We start from the raw sequence: 14,723 nt of genomic DNA, 5'->3' as shown, positions 1-14,723 counted from the left end.
ATTATCTCCTTGTGGGGTCATTTAATTCGTTCTTCTATTAGCTGCATTTCCTGTAACCTGGAAATTAGGTCCAGAGCTCTGATTAGATTCAGGTTAAATGTTCTTGACAAGAATCCTCGATGAGATCAACTTCGTATCATCCCATGAGGAGACACACAAGGTCAGCTGCCCCATTATTAGTGATATGGAGTTTAATCACATTCCTTGATGGTAGGAAAATGGCTAGACTTCTTTTATATTTCTCCACTGTGTCCAAAAAAAGGTTGAGCGTCCAGTCATGTGTAATAGATATAGCCGGTTCTTGCTATTGGCAGTAGTCACTCTGTAAAGTCACGGAGAACACTGAATTACAGAATACTGAACCCTTGCTTCTAGGGGATGGACAGAGGTCAGTTCCTGCGAGCCTCTGGTTACATTTTTGTCAACAGATCAGCACAGAACCTTGTTTTATGTGTGTTTCTGTTTAAAAACCTCTTATTTAATATAGTTTTTGATTCATTAACGTTGAGCTCATGGCCCACAGCACTGTAACTCATTCCTGAATGAAGCTTATCTAACACTCGTATTTTCTCTATAAGGCACATCACATCTCTATAAGGCTGAAGTGCCAGCCCTCAGCCCTATTCTTGTGGGCCACTTTAAATAGCAAAATCACCAACAGAAAGCACAAAAATGCAAAAATTCTAACACTCCATAGACTGTGGAAAGGAGGACATTTGCTTGCAGTATGAGACCCAAAACAAGAAGGTCACCTTCGTCAACCTCAGCTAGGGGTGTGCAAGTGGGAAACACAAATTTTTGGAACATCTTGGAATGCCCACGAGTGACCACTTAAGAGCCAAGAGTATTGATTTTGGAGACACAGGTAGGTTTTAGTGAGTCGATGAATTTGAAATATGGAATCTTTGGATAAAGAGGATCCATTAAATATACTGGAATCAAACCAATCTGAATGAGCTGTGTGACATTAAATTAGTTGCATTACCTCTCTGAGCTTCATTTTCCTAACCTGGCCCTTCAAGAGGTGGTCTTCCAGCTTTTCCCAGCCCTGGAATCCTGGGCACTGGGTGGGAACTGAACTTCTCTTGCTTTGGCTCTCTGTGGATGGAAGGACCCCAATCCCTCTTCTTTCCATGCAGGTTTGTGGATTTCCACGCAGCTGCCTCCACCTGCTCGCCCTCTCGGGCCTCCCTGCTCACCGGCCGGCTTGGCCTTCGCAATGGAGTCACACACAACTTTGCGGTCACCTCCGTGGGGGGTCTGCCGCTCAACGAGACCACCTTGGCTGAGGTGCTGCAGCAAGCTGGCTACGTCACTGGGATGATAGGTAACACTGGAGCCCTGCAGCCGGGACCCCTGTCTCCCACAGCCTTTGCTGCGGTGCCTGCTTTGTGTTTATTTCTTGCTGTCTAAGGTCGGAAAGCTTTCAGCTATAAGTCATTGAAAAGACCTAACAGGGACCTAAACCATATATGGAGCTCTTTTCCTCCCATTATAATAAGCTTAGAGGTGAGTGATGGCTTTCATGGGCTCGGCTGCTCGAGGACACCATTTCTGTTTCTCTGCTCCGCTATCCGTAGTACATTAGCTTTTGTCCTCATGCTCGTGGCTTCTTGGTTGCAAGTGAGCGGCTTCAGTACCATCCACCATCTTTTGGCTTAAGGGAAGGAAAAACAGAGGAGGGGAGGCGGCGGCCTCGTTTGCTCACTTTTACCAGGAAAACCAATCTTTTCTCGGACACGCCCACCCTTCCCGGCGGTAACGCACTTCAATCTTATTGGTGGAATTTTCTGACCACGCCCCGCCGCAAGGGAGGCTGGGAAACTGGGCTCAGGACTCGGACTGGGGCACGCGGCTCCGATCCCTGAACAAAACTAGAGTTCAATTAGCGGGGTGAGTGGGTTTATGGGTGTAGAGCAGGCAATTGCCACGCTGTCCAACAGCTTCCTTTCCTTTTAAAATGTTTGTAGGCACCTCTTAGTCAACATTTCCTGCTTGCCCGGCCCTGGGCTAAGGTTTGATTGGCATCAGGGTCGGGAGATGCCTTCCGAGGTGAAGATTTGCCCGGTTATGTGTGTGAGGAAACCGAGTTTCCGCCAGGTGAGGGAACGTGTTCGCTGCTGCGCACCCCGGAGCGGGTGGATCCAGGCAGACGTGTCTGCCCAGCCTTGTTCTGATGCTTTGCTCCACTGCTGGTCCTTCCTCCAGAGACCAAGGCAACGTGGCAGTCCCAGCAACATCCTCGGGCTGCCGGTGCTTGTTACTCTGACTTTCCAAGAGCTGGGTCCGGTGGGATTCCTGCCTCCCTGCACCCTACGCACGTGCGGTGCCAAGGGAGGGCCCCCGTGGGGATGTTATTGGTGCCTGGAGCTCGCTTTTCGGGTGTTGGCCCCGCCTCCTCCTCTGGGTCAAGGAGCCCGAGATACTTTTACAGAAGGTCAAACTGGAGTGTGGCGTTTATTGTCTCAGGAGGGCAAGCCCCAGTGGGGGGAGGTGCAAATTAAGATCCCGTCTTTACAATCCCTTTCTGCCCATACCCCGAGGTATATTCACTGTGAAGCCCACAGAGTGGCCTGAGTATCCTTAGTGGCCCCACCACTTGCATCCGAGTCATGCTCACAGCCCGGAAGGGTTTGGCCCCTGGGGCGCTCTGACTCTAAAGTTTCATGAGGCAGCAGAGGGCTGGGTTCTTCCTGAGCCGAATTGGATCTCACTTGCCCTTCCCTCTTTGTGCCTTTGAACTCCAGGTGAGCCACTGATTATATATTAACTGTTCAGCTGCTCCCCTCTCCCCTCACTGCTCATTCCACCTTTTGCATGTTAGTGAGAAGATATTCAACCACATCCATGTGTTGACGTTATGAACTTCCTATAAGCGTGCTTATGGGAAAAATAAAAACCCCACCACGGATTTTTTTGATGGCTTTCTAACATGGGCCCATGGTCATGTGTTTTTACCTAGTTGTATATATACCACTTGGGCCTCCTTTTAACCCCTTTCCTATTATTTTACATTTCTATCTGATACAATTTTACATATTTACAATAATTTTAATAATTTTAAAAATAACACTTTAATATAATTTTGGATTGCCATGTAATGCTTAATCCAAGCATTCCACATAGAGCTGAATCTGTTTCCCTCTGCTTTATATTACATTTCCCCCCCAAACCTACAGAGCAGTTGCAAAAAGGGAATAATAGACTCATCTGCCCTTTCCCTGGGTTCCCTGATTATTACGTTTTGCTACATGCATTTGCCTCTAAAAGATAGTTGGTAGTATTTTGTCAAGGCCATGTAAATAATTTACTTAGCCATCCTCCCACAGTTCCTCATTTATTTCTTTCCTTTACGTGCTGTTTGGTGCTGGCACTGTTTAGATCTTTGGACCACATTCTTTTCTCTGCCCCTTGCCTCGTGGGTGGTTTCCCTGGGGTCTTTACTCCTCAGAGCGGAATTAGCAGGTCCAAGAGTTCAAACACGGTCAGAGCTTCCGCCACACATCGCCCAGTCATTCTCCCCCACATGTACAGAGCGAGGCGCAGCTGTGCACGTCCAGGCGAGCGTCTCTGCACGGGAACAGCTGCAGAAAGGGGGAGGCGGTCTTCCATCCAGCCTCTGCGGGCTGCTGAGGGTGGCCAGAGAGGAAGATGATGAAACCGGAAGGGAACCAGGCATCTCCAAGGCTCTCTGAGGTCCTTGCTTATCCTCTGGGCCTCAGCAGAGCCCCAGCACGGAAGGGCAAAGCAGGTGCAGTGGGCAACTCGGGGTTGCTGTGGGCACTGAACCCTCTTTGAAGGGCAGAAGCTCAGCCTGCTGGTGTCTCTGAGCCCCCAGTAAAGGCTTGCCTTCCTTTTCTCTGTGTGCTTTCCTGCGTAGGTCCTGAGTCATCCTTGCTTTCTCTGTCCCTGTGGACTCCCTCTCAGTCCCAGAGAGTGAGGCTTGGCTTTCATACAGCATTTGCAGTCTCTCTTTGCTTGTCTTCCGTAAAGGGTAACACGGATGGAGGACTGAGTATGTGCTCAGCTCCCCAGAGGCACTGGGAACCCCGGCGCGGATTCCTCTGAAAGTCTCTCTCTTGCTTTCCTACAGGCAAATGGCATCTCGGACATCATGGCTCTTATCACCCTAACTTCCGTGGTAAGAATTCTTTGGGGAACTTGTTACCTGGGAAACAGAAAGTAAAGAACTTGGTGTAAAGGGATTCCACTCATGTTTAAGCCATCCTACTCCTGGGGTCTCCCCTCCTGAGTTAGGACATTTTCATTCACAGGGTCACGTAGGTGCATTTCGGGGACCTAGGGCTCCCCTTGGTCTCATATTCTTCTCTCCTGTCATCTTTCCTGCCCCACCCCCCTCCTCGGTTCTGCCAGCCCTTCTGGCTTTCTCATCGAGAGCCCATCAGTGTCCACATCTCAGGAAACATTTGGCCCCTGGAAGGTCCGGACATGTCCAGTGTGGTAAGAAGTAAAAATTGTCCAGTGGGTTCACAGAAGCAGGCCGTAAACCCAAGTAGGAGATGCTCCCTCTTGCCTTCTTCCTGCAGCTGTTCACTGCCTTAGACTTTTGATTCTCTGACCTTGGGGAATAGGCCAAGATCAAGCTGCCTGAGCCAATTATCTGAAAATCAGTTTGCTGATTGATGAGTTCTCTGAATGTCCAAGTCACCGAATTATTGATGGCTCTCCAAAGTTGTTATTTTTGCTCTGCTCTTCCCCAACCTGCCTCTTCCATTTCAGATGGGAACCCACAGACTTTTTCTTGAAAGTGGTTTATCATTATCTCATCTGCTGAGGCTTCTCCCCACTCCTTCCGTGGCACTTGCTCCCGGCTGCTCCTGCTATTCTGTAAGCAAACGGGTGACCTTTTCCCTAAAGGTAGTTCTTTGGCTATTTTGCAGACTTCTCTGCCTCCCCACTCTGCCCTCTATCTCCCTCTTAACTCCATGGAAAGGGGCTGCAGTGCTCTCTCCTAGACATGGGGGAATGTATACGTTTGAAGATTTTTGGGTTTGGAGAACAGCTTCCAGAGAATCGGCCTGCAGCCAGCCTTCAGCCTCGGGCTCCCACTGGCCAACATCCTGTCCCACTCCTTCCCCCTCTCTGGTGCTCCTTCCTCCCCCTTTCTTCCCCTGTCCCCCATTTCTCAGTCGGGCTTCCCTGGCATCTTCCATGTGTGCTTTGTAAAGAGTGGCAGGTGAAGGAAATGAAGACCTGGCTTTTCCACTAAAAATTACCACAGAATGTACTTTTCCCACTTGGTGTTGTTTCCTCCTTGACAAATGAGGCTCAACTGGGTTGGGGTGTTAACACCCTGAGTGCGTATTTCTGTAGTCCTGTGTTGGAAGGGATGGATCCTGAGACTGAATCCTGTTCAGCAGGAAGTGGTGCCATTTTGGGTTTGTGGTGTCTGCTGTTGGGACTGAGAGGAGAGAGCACCTTTCATACATTTGTGTCCCTGGACCGGATCGTCTCAAAAAGCCTGCTGGCTTGGGCTCTCTTAGGTTTCTTGATTCCTATCTCCGAGTTCATTTGTATCCCCTCCTGCTTCTCGTACCGTGGTGCACTGTCCTGGTACTCCATTACCCTCATCCAGACCTCTTAGAGCTTAATCTATATATCTTACTTCCCCTTCAGTCCCTTGAGGTCAGTCTGTTTTATTCCTTGCAGTGCCTTGCCTGTACTTGATTTTCACCCACTACTTACTGAATGCGTTCATAAGTGCACTGGGGATGGTAGGTGTGCAATACTTCTCTCCACTTCCTCCCACTCTGGGTTAACTCTAATCCCAAGGTGTTTTGCAAATCTAGTCTTACAGCCAGAACCCAGCGAAGTGTTTTCTTTGCATACTACAAAGGGATATTAATCAAATCCTCTTTTAATTACATACTCCATAGCACTGCAGTATTAAATCATGGAAAATTAAATTTTTGCCCGGGGTGTAAGAATGCAGGCTCATAGAACAGAAGCCGAGTGGGGGTGCTCACCAGTTGCTTCTCTTCCAGGTTTTGATTACTACTTTGGAATCCCATACAGCCATGATATGGGCTGCACGGATACCCCGGGCTACAACCACCCTCCTTGTCCAGCGTGTCCACGGGGCGGCAGACCATCAAGGTGATCCCATCCGAGCAGCTGGCAATGGGCTCCAGAGCGAGGTGAAATCCTTAGGGTGTAGTTAGGAGTAAATGAGGAAGGCCACCAGAGACAGCTAAAGAGTCATGAGTACGTTTAGTGCAAATTTGAACGCATTATTTGCACGGGGTATAAGAAAACTTTTAGCAGAGGTGTGGTCAACAAAATTATTTTATTGGAATTGTCCGGTCTCCTTGGACTGCTGAGCTCAGCTGGGAAGAACCTGGGGCTGCTTTGGACTTACCCAGGTGGGGCCCGGCTCCCCCTCTGCCTGCTGGCTTTGCGCCGGACCACTTGCTTGGCCTAAACCCTGGACATAAGAGGGAGAGAGAGAGGGAGAAAACACACAGGGCTCCTTATAAGCTTCGTCACCCTCCTTCCCCTGGCAAAGAAGCCAGCATTCAGCTTTGAAATGCCATGCCGTCACTCAACAGGATGTTTTAAAATCCTATTCCATGGAATGGGGAAATGTTCAGGACGTACTAGGATGTGAAAAAAGCAGGAAACAAGTCATCAGCAGTATGCTCTTGCTACCTCTGTATCGGTACCTTCCAGCCCTATAGAGCGGGACTCAAAGGGAATAAGCCGAAGTGCTGCTAACAGTGGTTCATTCCCTCTCGGTGTGGGACTAAAGGGTTTTCATTTCTTCTTTCTTTCTCATTGTATTTTCCAAATATTCCACGATGCGCTTGCGGTGCATTTATTATCAGAAAAAGGTGCTAAACTTTGTTCAGGCGATAAAGCAACACAAACCAGGTTCTCTGGTTGCTCAGCGCGTGCACTGTGGTTCTTGATAAGGTTACAGGTGTCCCAGCCACTGGGGAAGGCAGGTCTCCGCTGGCTCATTAATAACCCAATACTTAACATAATAATGGCCACGTATTGAGAAACTGTTACAGTCTCGCCCTCTCCGTGCTCACCGGCAATCCCCGACCATCGTGTGAGGCAGGTACCTGTCCTGATTTTGGAAGTGAGGAGCCTGTAAAGGTAGTAGAGGTGGCGAGCCCAGTCGGGGTCCCTCGGAGTCCAGAGCCCGCGTGCTACTCAGAGTGTGGTCGCTGGTGTGGCTGTCACCTGCGTGCTTGTTAGAAAAGCAGAATTTCAGACCCCTGCGCCCCCCAGGCCCCAGGTCTGCATTGTCACAGGATACACAGGGGTTTCGGTGCACATGGCAGTGGTAGAAGTGAAGCTGTGGCTTGTCTCGCTGCCCTCCCTACCAGCTGCGGCCCGCGGGCACCCCTGGCCATATCGTGGCCTGCCATATGTCAGCCAGGCCCCTTTAAATCTATGTTAAATCAAAGAGAAAATAAAGGGTTGGCTTAGTGGGGGGTGGGGGGGAGGGGAGAGATTGTAGGTGACGGTGGATTTGCCACAAAGTCTCGTAACAACCTGGAAAACTTGACACTGACGGTGATGTTAGCATTATGAAGCCTACTACGGTGATAATCCTTTTTCCCTTTTTCAAAAATTGTAGTCCTTGATTATTTACCCCAGTCTGACCTCGCCTCCTAAGCTTTTGGAAGGGGGATGTGTGCATCTAGGTGTGGTGGGGGATTTTCATCTCTTTCCAGACCTTCCCTGCACCACGAGGACGGTTTCCCTCCTTGAGATGCCTCCCGTTCTCCCTTCTCTCTCCATGGTTCTCTGCTTCTCTCCCGGTGCTCTGTGGCGGCCAGGACGGGGTGCTGAGCGTTGATGGAGTTGCTCGTAGGCTGGGCAGTGTGCGGAGCGCTAGCACTGGCTGTCTTATTTCGTCCTTTCAGGATCTCGTCAGAGGGCAGGGTCATGCTTCAGAAAAGGGGAGTTGGGCTCTGAGGGCTTAGGTAACTTTCCCACGGGTCACGGCCAGAGTCATTACTTAGCCACTCATGTGGGGGCATTCACGGGTCAGGCTCATCTCCAGCTATAAGACCATGGACTGAGTTTGGTTTTTTTTTAGGAAATATAACTGGTTTGACTCCCACTGTTTCCAGTGGCTGAAGCTTCTCCAAATTCTCCAAACATGGCCTGAAATGTTTAAACTGTCCCTAGCCACCTGCGTTTGGTCAGACGTCAGGTCACATGAAATCCTGATGGTTGACCTAGGAAAGCACCAAGCGTTGCGCCCCGTAGACAGAAGTCATCATTTAGGGAGGTCGGCGGAAAAAGACAGGGATGGCGGCTATTGGTTGGCTATGGGACTCTGCTTGAGTAATTTAATTTGCTTGAACCTCAGTTTCTCTCGCAACAAAATGGGAATAGTAATGTCTGTAGCTCACGGACGTCTTTGCGAGCTTTGCAGAGTGGCCGGGCTTGTCCGAGGAGCATAAACGCCTGTTAGAAGGAAAGGGAAGAAGGCATTTTATTGGTTTCACACTGGAGGAAACAGCAGATGGGAAAAATCGTCTGGGGCCAGGTTATTAAGTGTTTTGTACTCACGCCCATCGCTGCATAAAAGCATTTTGTTCGACACCGCGGCTGCGCAGGTCATGGAAAGGAACACCATCTGTGGTTTCCACACAGGCACCTTGAGAGGGACTGTTACACCGATGTGGCCCTTCCTCTCTACGAAAACCTCAACATCGTGGAGCAGCCTGTGAACCTGAGCAGCCTGGCGCAGAAATATGCCGAGAAAGCTACCCAGTTCATCCAGCACGCAAGGTCAGAACCCCCTTCCCACCCCCCGCCCTGGGGCTGCCCTCCCACCCCCACCCTGTGGCCCCTGGCCTCAGCGCCCCTCCAAGCCACACTGGAGTCCCATTGCCCAACAAACAGGGACACGTGCATGTTCCCTGTACGTGAAACTAGAGAACAGTCTCCCCTAGAATCTCCAGACCTGGGTTAGAAGCTCCGCAGGTCTGTTCCCTGAGTTCCCGGGAGCTGTCCCCTACCCCTCTCGTCGGAGCTCCTGGATGGTAGGGCCTGCCGCTGTGTTCGGGACACTCGAGGCATTCGGGGCTTCATTACTTGGCGGGGCAGATTACTTCGTACTGCTGCGGTTACAAACTCACCACCAACTTACTGGCTAAAACAACAGCAGTTTATTCTCCAGCTCCGGAGGCTGGATGTCCCAAATGAGTCTGGTGGGGCTAAAATCAAGGTATCAGCAGGGCTATCTTCTTCCAGAGGTTCCAGGCGAGGAATGTTTCTCGTCTCTTCTGCCTTCTGGTGGCTGCTGGCATCCCTTGGCTTAGGGCCCCGTCATTCTAATCTCAGTATCTGTTGTCCCTTTGCCTTCTTGTCTTCTGGAGTCAAATCGCCCCTTGCACCCTCTTTTAAGGACACTTGCAATTATGTTTAGGGTCTTCCAGGTGAATGCAAGAGAATCTCCCAATCTCCAGATCCTTAATTCAGCTGCACCTGCAACATCTCTCTTGCTGTAAAAGGTAACACTCACGGATTCCACGGATGAGACCCCAGATAGCTTTGGGGGCTATTATTCAATATAACGCACGGGAGTTACAATTCCAGCATCTGCAGGGCGCTGGTAGCTTCCAGAGGGAAGCAGGCTGAGTGTAAGGCGTTAGGGAGTGGTGGGGCCTGTGGTGAACTTGGAAGCACAGGCCCCTTGTAAGGAGCAGCTGGTACCTAGCTCCGGCTGCCTGTGGCTTCTTTAGGAAATAGGAGCCGAGACTGTCAGATCCTTCTCTTTCACAAGACACGCAAGACACACCTGGCCCGTGTGTGAAATCTCCTGATCTTTAAATGTTAGAAGTGACTCATTAAAAATAACAAAACACGAAAAGCAGAACTGTGCCATACCCCTGGATGCCCATGGTCGCCCTGCCCTCCCACCTTGGCCTTGCCCCCACCCTCCATAGCTGCCTTTGCTCTGGCCTCTAACAAGCCTGGGGGTGATTGGCTCATCTTTCTCCCAAGACTGCAAACTCCTCCGGGGCAGTGGAACATCTTCCAGCAACTTCTTTGGTATTCCCCACAGCCTTAGCCTAAGAGGGCAAGAAACAACGTGTCGCATGCCTGTCTGCTTGTGCAGAATTAAAAATGGACTCCACCTATGGAGCATATTGGTCCTTGACTGTACAAGAATCCCCACCACCCCTTGCTCAGCCACAGATTCTTCTAGAGAGCAGGGCAACAGGCAGAGCAGAGGTACCAATTTATTCTTGATAATGAAACCTACTTACGGCTTAAATATGGAGAGCACCCGGTTGGGGCTTCAGGGATCACATCTTAAAAGTTTTTCAGGGCTTTCTGAGAAACACTGGCTTTTTTGGGGGGTGGCTGATATGAAACAGGCAAGCCCCTTCTCCCATCTGGAGGATTGAACATGTCTCTCTGCTCCCTGGAGCTTCGAGATGGTTCAGGTTCCTATGCCCCGTGACAGGTGAATGCTTCGTGGCTGGTGGGGACAGTTCAGTCCTCAGTGCTTGGGACAGCACAGTGCCCTTGAGGAGAAGTGACAGCCTGCTGGGGACAAGGGACTGCTTCATGCTCTCAAGTGGGCATGGGGCTGTTCATCGATCAGTTAACTAATCGCTTACAGGACAGACAAATCCACAAACAACCTCCTTATTGTATGAAAAAGGTGAAGTTTGCCAATTTATTAATTCATTCTTAAGGAAAAAGTCACATGAATCCCTTTGTCTTTTAACCTTACAGAAAAGAATCCTTAGGCACGCTGATTTCTTTAGGATTTGACTTGCCAATTCATCCATGATTTTTCGAGCATCAGCAAGAAAGGGCCCCAGGTCTGCACTTCTCTTCTGTGACCCTTCCCCCAGGGCCAGGCCATCCCCCACTTGGGCCTGTGTGTCAGAACTATCAGGAGTCCCAAGAGTGGGGCTTCCTGCTTCTCCTTGGCAAGAAGCCCTCCCTAGACTTCTTCTAAATTTCTACTTCGATCTTTAGTTGTATTTAGACCCTTGACTTGGCAGCATGCCCAAAGCTAACCTTTGATCTGGGTGTTTTAAACAGCAGGCAAAGTTCTTAACCGACAAAAAAGGAGAGAGCAGATATCATGAGCTCCTGGGTCATGGAGTTGCCAGTCCTCTCTGCGCCCCAGGGTCTGGGATGGCACGCTGAGCCTAAATAGGGAATATGGGTCCTGATAAGTATGAGTGTGCTGGCCCAGGCATGAGCAATAGCTTAGGATATCTGAAATCAGAGTGCATGGTCAACGTGGCGGAGCACCCCTCATTCAGAACTAGGTCCCCGAGATACACGGGTGACACACAAGCCCCCCCTCCCTCCCCCCCCGCCTTTCTGGGCTGGAGCCAAGGACCCACGTCAAGGTCTTGATTCCCTCCTGGACTTGCCTCCTCGACCCCGCCCCCGCGTTGCTCTCCCCCTCCTGGTCTGCCCCTTGCCTTCCATTCACCCAGTGCCCACCTGTACCCCAACCTGCCGCCTGCATCAGGGCTCCGGGTTCAGCTATAACCTGGTGCCCACTCCCCCCACCCCCTTCTTTCCCCTCTCTCCTGTGCCAGTGCCCCGATGAATGCAGAGTGAGGCAAAGAAGGAGCTAAGGAACAGCTGGGCAGTGGGACCTGGAGTCTTCCTCTCCTACAGCTTCTCCCCGGTGCGGTTCACCTGCCCCAGCTGCCACCAGCACAGCCCACCTGTACCCCCATCCTGCAGGCCTCACCCCAAACCTGGCTTGGCTCCCCCGTTACACCGTCCCACAGTAACCCTGTATGTAGTTCTTCTCCATCACTCCTATTAATTTGTAAATAATTATCTGATTCATTTTTTAGTTGCATTTTCCTCTCCTGTTTCCAATTCAATGTGAAGCTCCAGGAAGGTGGCAATCCTATCTGTCATGTTCATGGCTCTGTCCCCAGGGCCTGGGGCCTAGTTAGAGCTTAATAAATATTCCCTGAGTGAGTGAATAACGAGTGGGTGACTTTATCTTGCCCTAAAGGTGTGCTGGTGTTGCCCTAGGGATACAGACGTGAATTAGGTCTGTCCTTGCTTTTGAGTGGCTCCTAGGCTAGTAGGGAAACAGATTTGTGGAAAGCTACTTTCATGCAGTTTGTATGGTCAATGCTGATGAGGATGGTGAGGGAGGGGAGAAGACAGGGGCAGGCAGCAGGAAGCCGTCCATGACCTGGGAGCAAAGGAGGCATGTTGGTGGCTTTTGAGCTGGATCTTAAGAATTAAGTAAGTGTTTGTAGGCAAGGTACCAGGAGGTTACTGCCAGGAGAGGAGTAGCATGACCAAGGCATAGGAAGGCAGAAGGTCAGGTGTTTGGAAAGCTGGCATATAGAGTCTCTGAGCAGGAAGGAGGGTAAGGCTGGAAGGGACCCAGGTTGGGAAGGGCCTCGAATGCTGGGCTGCTGGGTTCCCCTGCAGTGGAGTCCCTGTGTGCTTCTAAACAGGGACCTGGGTTCCCATGTGGGTTTGGGATGCTGTCTGTAACACTGAAGCCCAGAGAAAGATGGAGAAATGTGGAGGCAAGTCTATTCCAGAGAGACCCCTTGTCTGGAGCCGGAAGCCAACCAGGTAGATCCCTACCCCTCCTGGTTCCACCTGCAGGTCAGGCTCTCTGGCCAGGCGCCCACTGGGGACCTTTCATGAGAGGGCTTTCTATTTCAGATCAGATGATTTTGTCCAGATTTGGCTGTCCTGGGTTTTAATCTTTAGCCCACCCTCCATGCCCTGCCCCATCCTCTCTCTCCTGGAATGTCCTCTCTGACATCTGCCTTTTTTTTTCTTCTGTGCTCACTACTCCACTCATTTTGCCATACAAATTATATGTATCCCCTTTAGAAATCTCTGAAAATGGAGACAAACACATAGGAAAAAAAAAAAAAATCACCCTGAATGCCACACCCCAGACATAACCTCTTTTGATAGATTTCAGCAAGTTCTTCTAGCCTCATTCTGTGCTGGTGCGTTAACACACATATATATATCTATTTTTTTTAAAGATTTTTATTTATTCGACAGAGATAGAGACAGCCAGCGAGAGAGGGAACACAAGCAGGGGGAGTGGGAGAGGAAGAAGCAGGCTCATAGCGGAGGAGCCTGACGTGGGGCTCGATCCCATAACGCCGGGATCACGCCCTGAGCCGAAGGCAGACGCTTAACTGCTGTGCCACCCAGGCGCCCCTTTATATATATCTATTTTTTAAGAAAAATGGAATTATACTGTCTTATACTCAGCTTTTTCTTTTCTAGAAAGCAACAGCCTTCCTCCACTCTTTATTATGATATTCTTATTTTTATGTTCCGTATAGGAGCATACTGAAGGGCTGGTTTGGGAGCTAGATGAGCCCAGGGAGCCAGCGTGTGTGATTTCCGCACGATGCTGTCTCTCTGAATTCTGGATGGCATCAGGACGCAGGTAAAGAGGTACATCTCCGAGCACCACGCATCATGTATTATTCAGAATTGTCAGTAAAAAGGCTTCCGTTTATTAAATGCTTCCTAGAGGCAGTTAATAATCACAACTTTATCAGGGAGCTATAGTCGTCCCCACTGTGGAGACGACAGAGGTTAAGTTAATTGCCCAGGGTTGCACAGCCATAAAGTAAAAATCCCAGGGATTTGGGTACAGGTGTCCAGAGACTGTGCTTTCTGTCTGTCTGTGCTGCTCTCGCTCAGCCTTGCACATATCTCTCAGCCTCTGGCCCGGGGTGCTGACGGGACTTTGATAATGGGTGGGAGTTTAGAGCATAATGACAGGGATAGGACAAAGTGTGGGCGGTGGGACCTACCCCCTAACCCCAACCTGGTAAATGAGTAACAACAACAATAAAAAAAAGCCCTGATTTGGAACATTTGCCATTTCTGTGGTGTGAATACTCTCACGTTGGCTAGTTTCAGGCCACCAAGCAGGTGTCACTGAACATGAAGTTGGTAAGAGAGGCGCTAGAGTACTGGTCAGATGGCATTTGCACCACACAGATAGAAAAGATAAGCTCAAGAGCATGCATAATAGTAAAATGTCGTGGAATAGTCAGGATGAGATAAATCGTAAGAATTTATGACTTTTGCTTTTCACATGATTTATTTCAGTGTAAGTTGATATCATTTAATTTTTAATGATGGCCATGTTTAACAACTAGCTTGCAAAATTCCAGGAGTTGGAGCCGCTCCCGCCGGCAGGCCGCTGCGGTAGGGTATCTACCTGTTAGAAACAGGTGCCCCGGGGCGCCTGGGTGGCACAGCGGTTAAGCGGCTGCCTTCGGCTCAGGTCGTGATCCCGGCGTTATGGGATTGAGCCCCACATCAGGCTCCTCTGCTATGAGCCTGCTTCTTCCTCTCCCACTCCCCTGCTTGTGTTCCCTCTCTCGCTGGCTGTCTCTATCTCTGTCGAATAAATAAATAAAATCTTTGAAAAGAAAAGAAAAGAAAAGAAAAGAAAAGAAAAGAAAAGAAAAGAAAAGAAACAGGCGCCCCCTCTGGGTGGCTGCTGATCTCTGCCGGGGCGCCTCAGTTGGCCGGTGGACTCTGGGGGGAATTAGGCATCTAGTCATTCTCTCAGCAGGACGTTCTGGTGCAGGACACAACTTACACAACCACACATTATCATCCCTGGGAGAGCGGGCAACAGACGCTAAATCAGCACTAGCTAATGGAATTCTCCCCAAGGATGAGAATGTTCTCTGTCTGTGCTGTCCAAGATGGGAGCCACTAGTCACCTG

The 14,723-nt window shown here is 50.1% G+C and overlaps 1 protein-coding gene across 5 annotated transcripts in view; it reads left to right on the top strand.

The window, feature by feature from the left end:
- ARSG (arylsulfatase G) overlaps nucleotides 1–14,723 on the top strand; it is a 126,708-nt gene that overhangs the window by 58,065 nt on the left and 53,920 nt on the right. For all 5 annotated transcript variants that reach the window (XM_057317699.1, XM_057317700.1, XM_057317701.1 and 2 more), the window contains 4 exons: nucleotides 1,140–1,327; nucleotides 4,094–4,141; nucleotides 6,006–6,117; nucleotides 8,638–8,775. In XM_057317699.1, the coding sequence (XP_057173682.1) occupies nucleotides 1,140–1,327; nucleotides 4,094–4,141; nucleotides 6,006–6,117; nucleotides 8,638–8,775 (486 nt within the window). The remainder of the gene's footprint in view (nucleotides 1–1,139; nucleotides 1,328–4,093; nucleotides 4,142–6,005; nucleotides 6,118–8,637; nucleotides 8,776–14,723) is intronic.

The sequence above is a fragment of the Ursus arctos genome, unplaced genomic scaffold (genome assembly GCF_023065955.2).
Source record: "Ursus arctos isolate Adak ecotype North America unplaced genomic scaffold, UrsArc2.0 scaffold_24, whole genome shotgun sequence".
Classification (NCBI taxonomy): Eukaryota; Metazoa; Chordata; class Mammalia; order Carnivora; family Ursidae; genus Ursus; species Ursus arctos.
The sequence above is the reverse complement of the archived record's forward strand: the minus strand, read 5'-3'. Positions and strand labels throughout refer to the sequence as shown.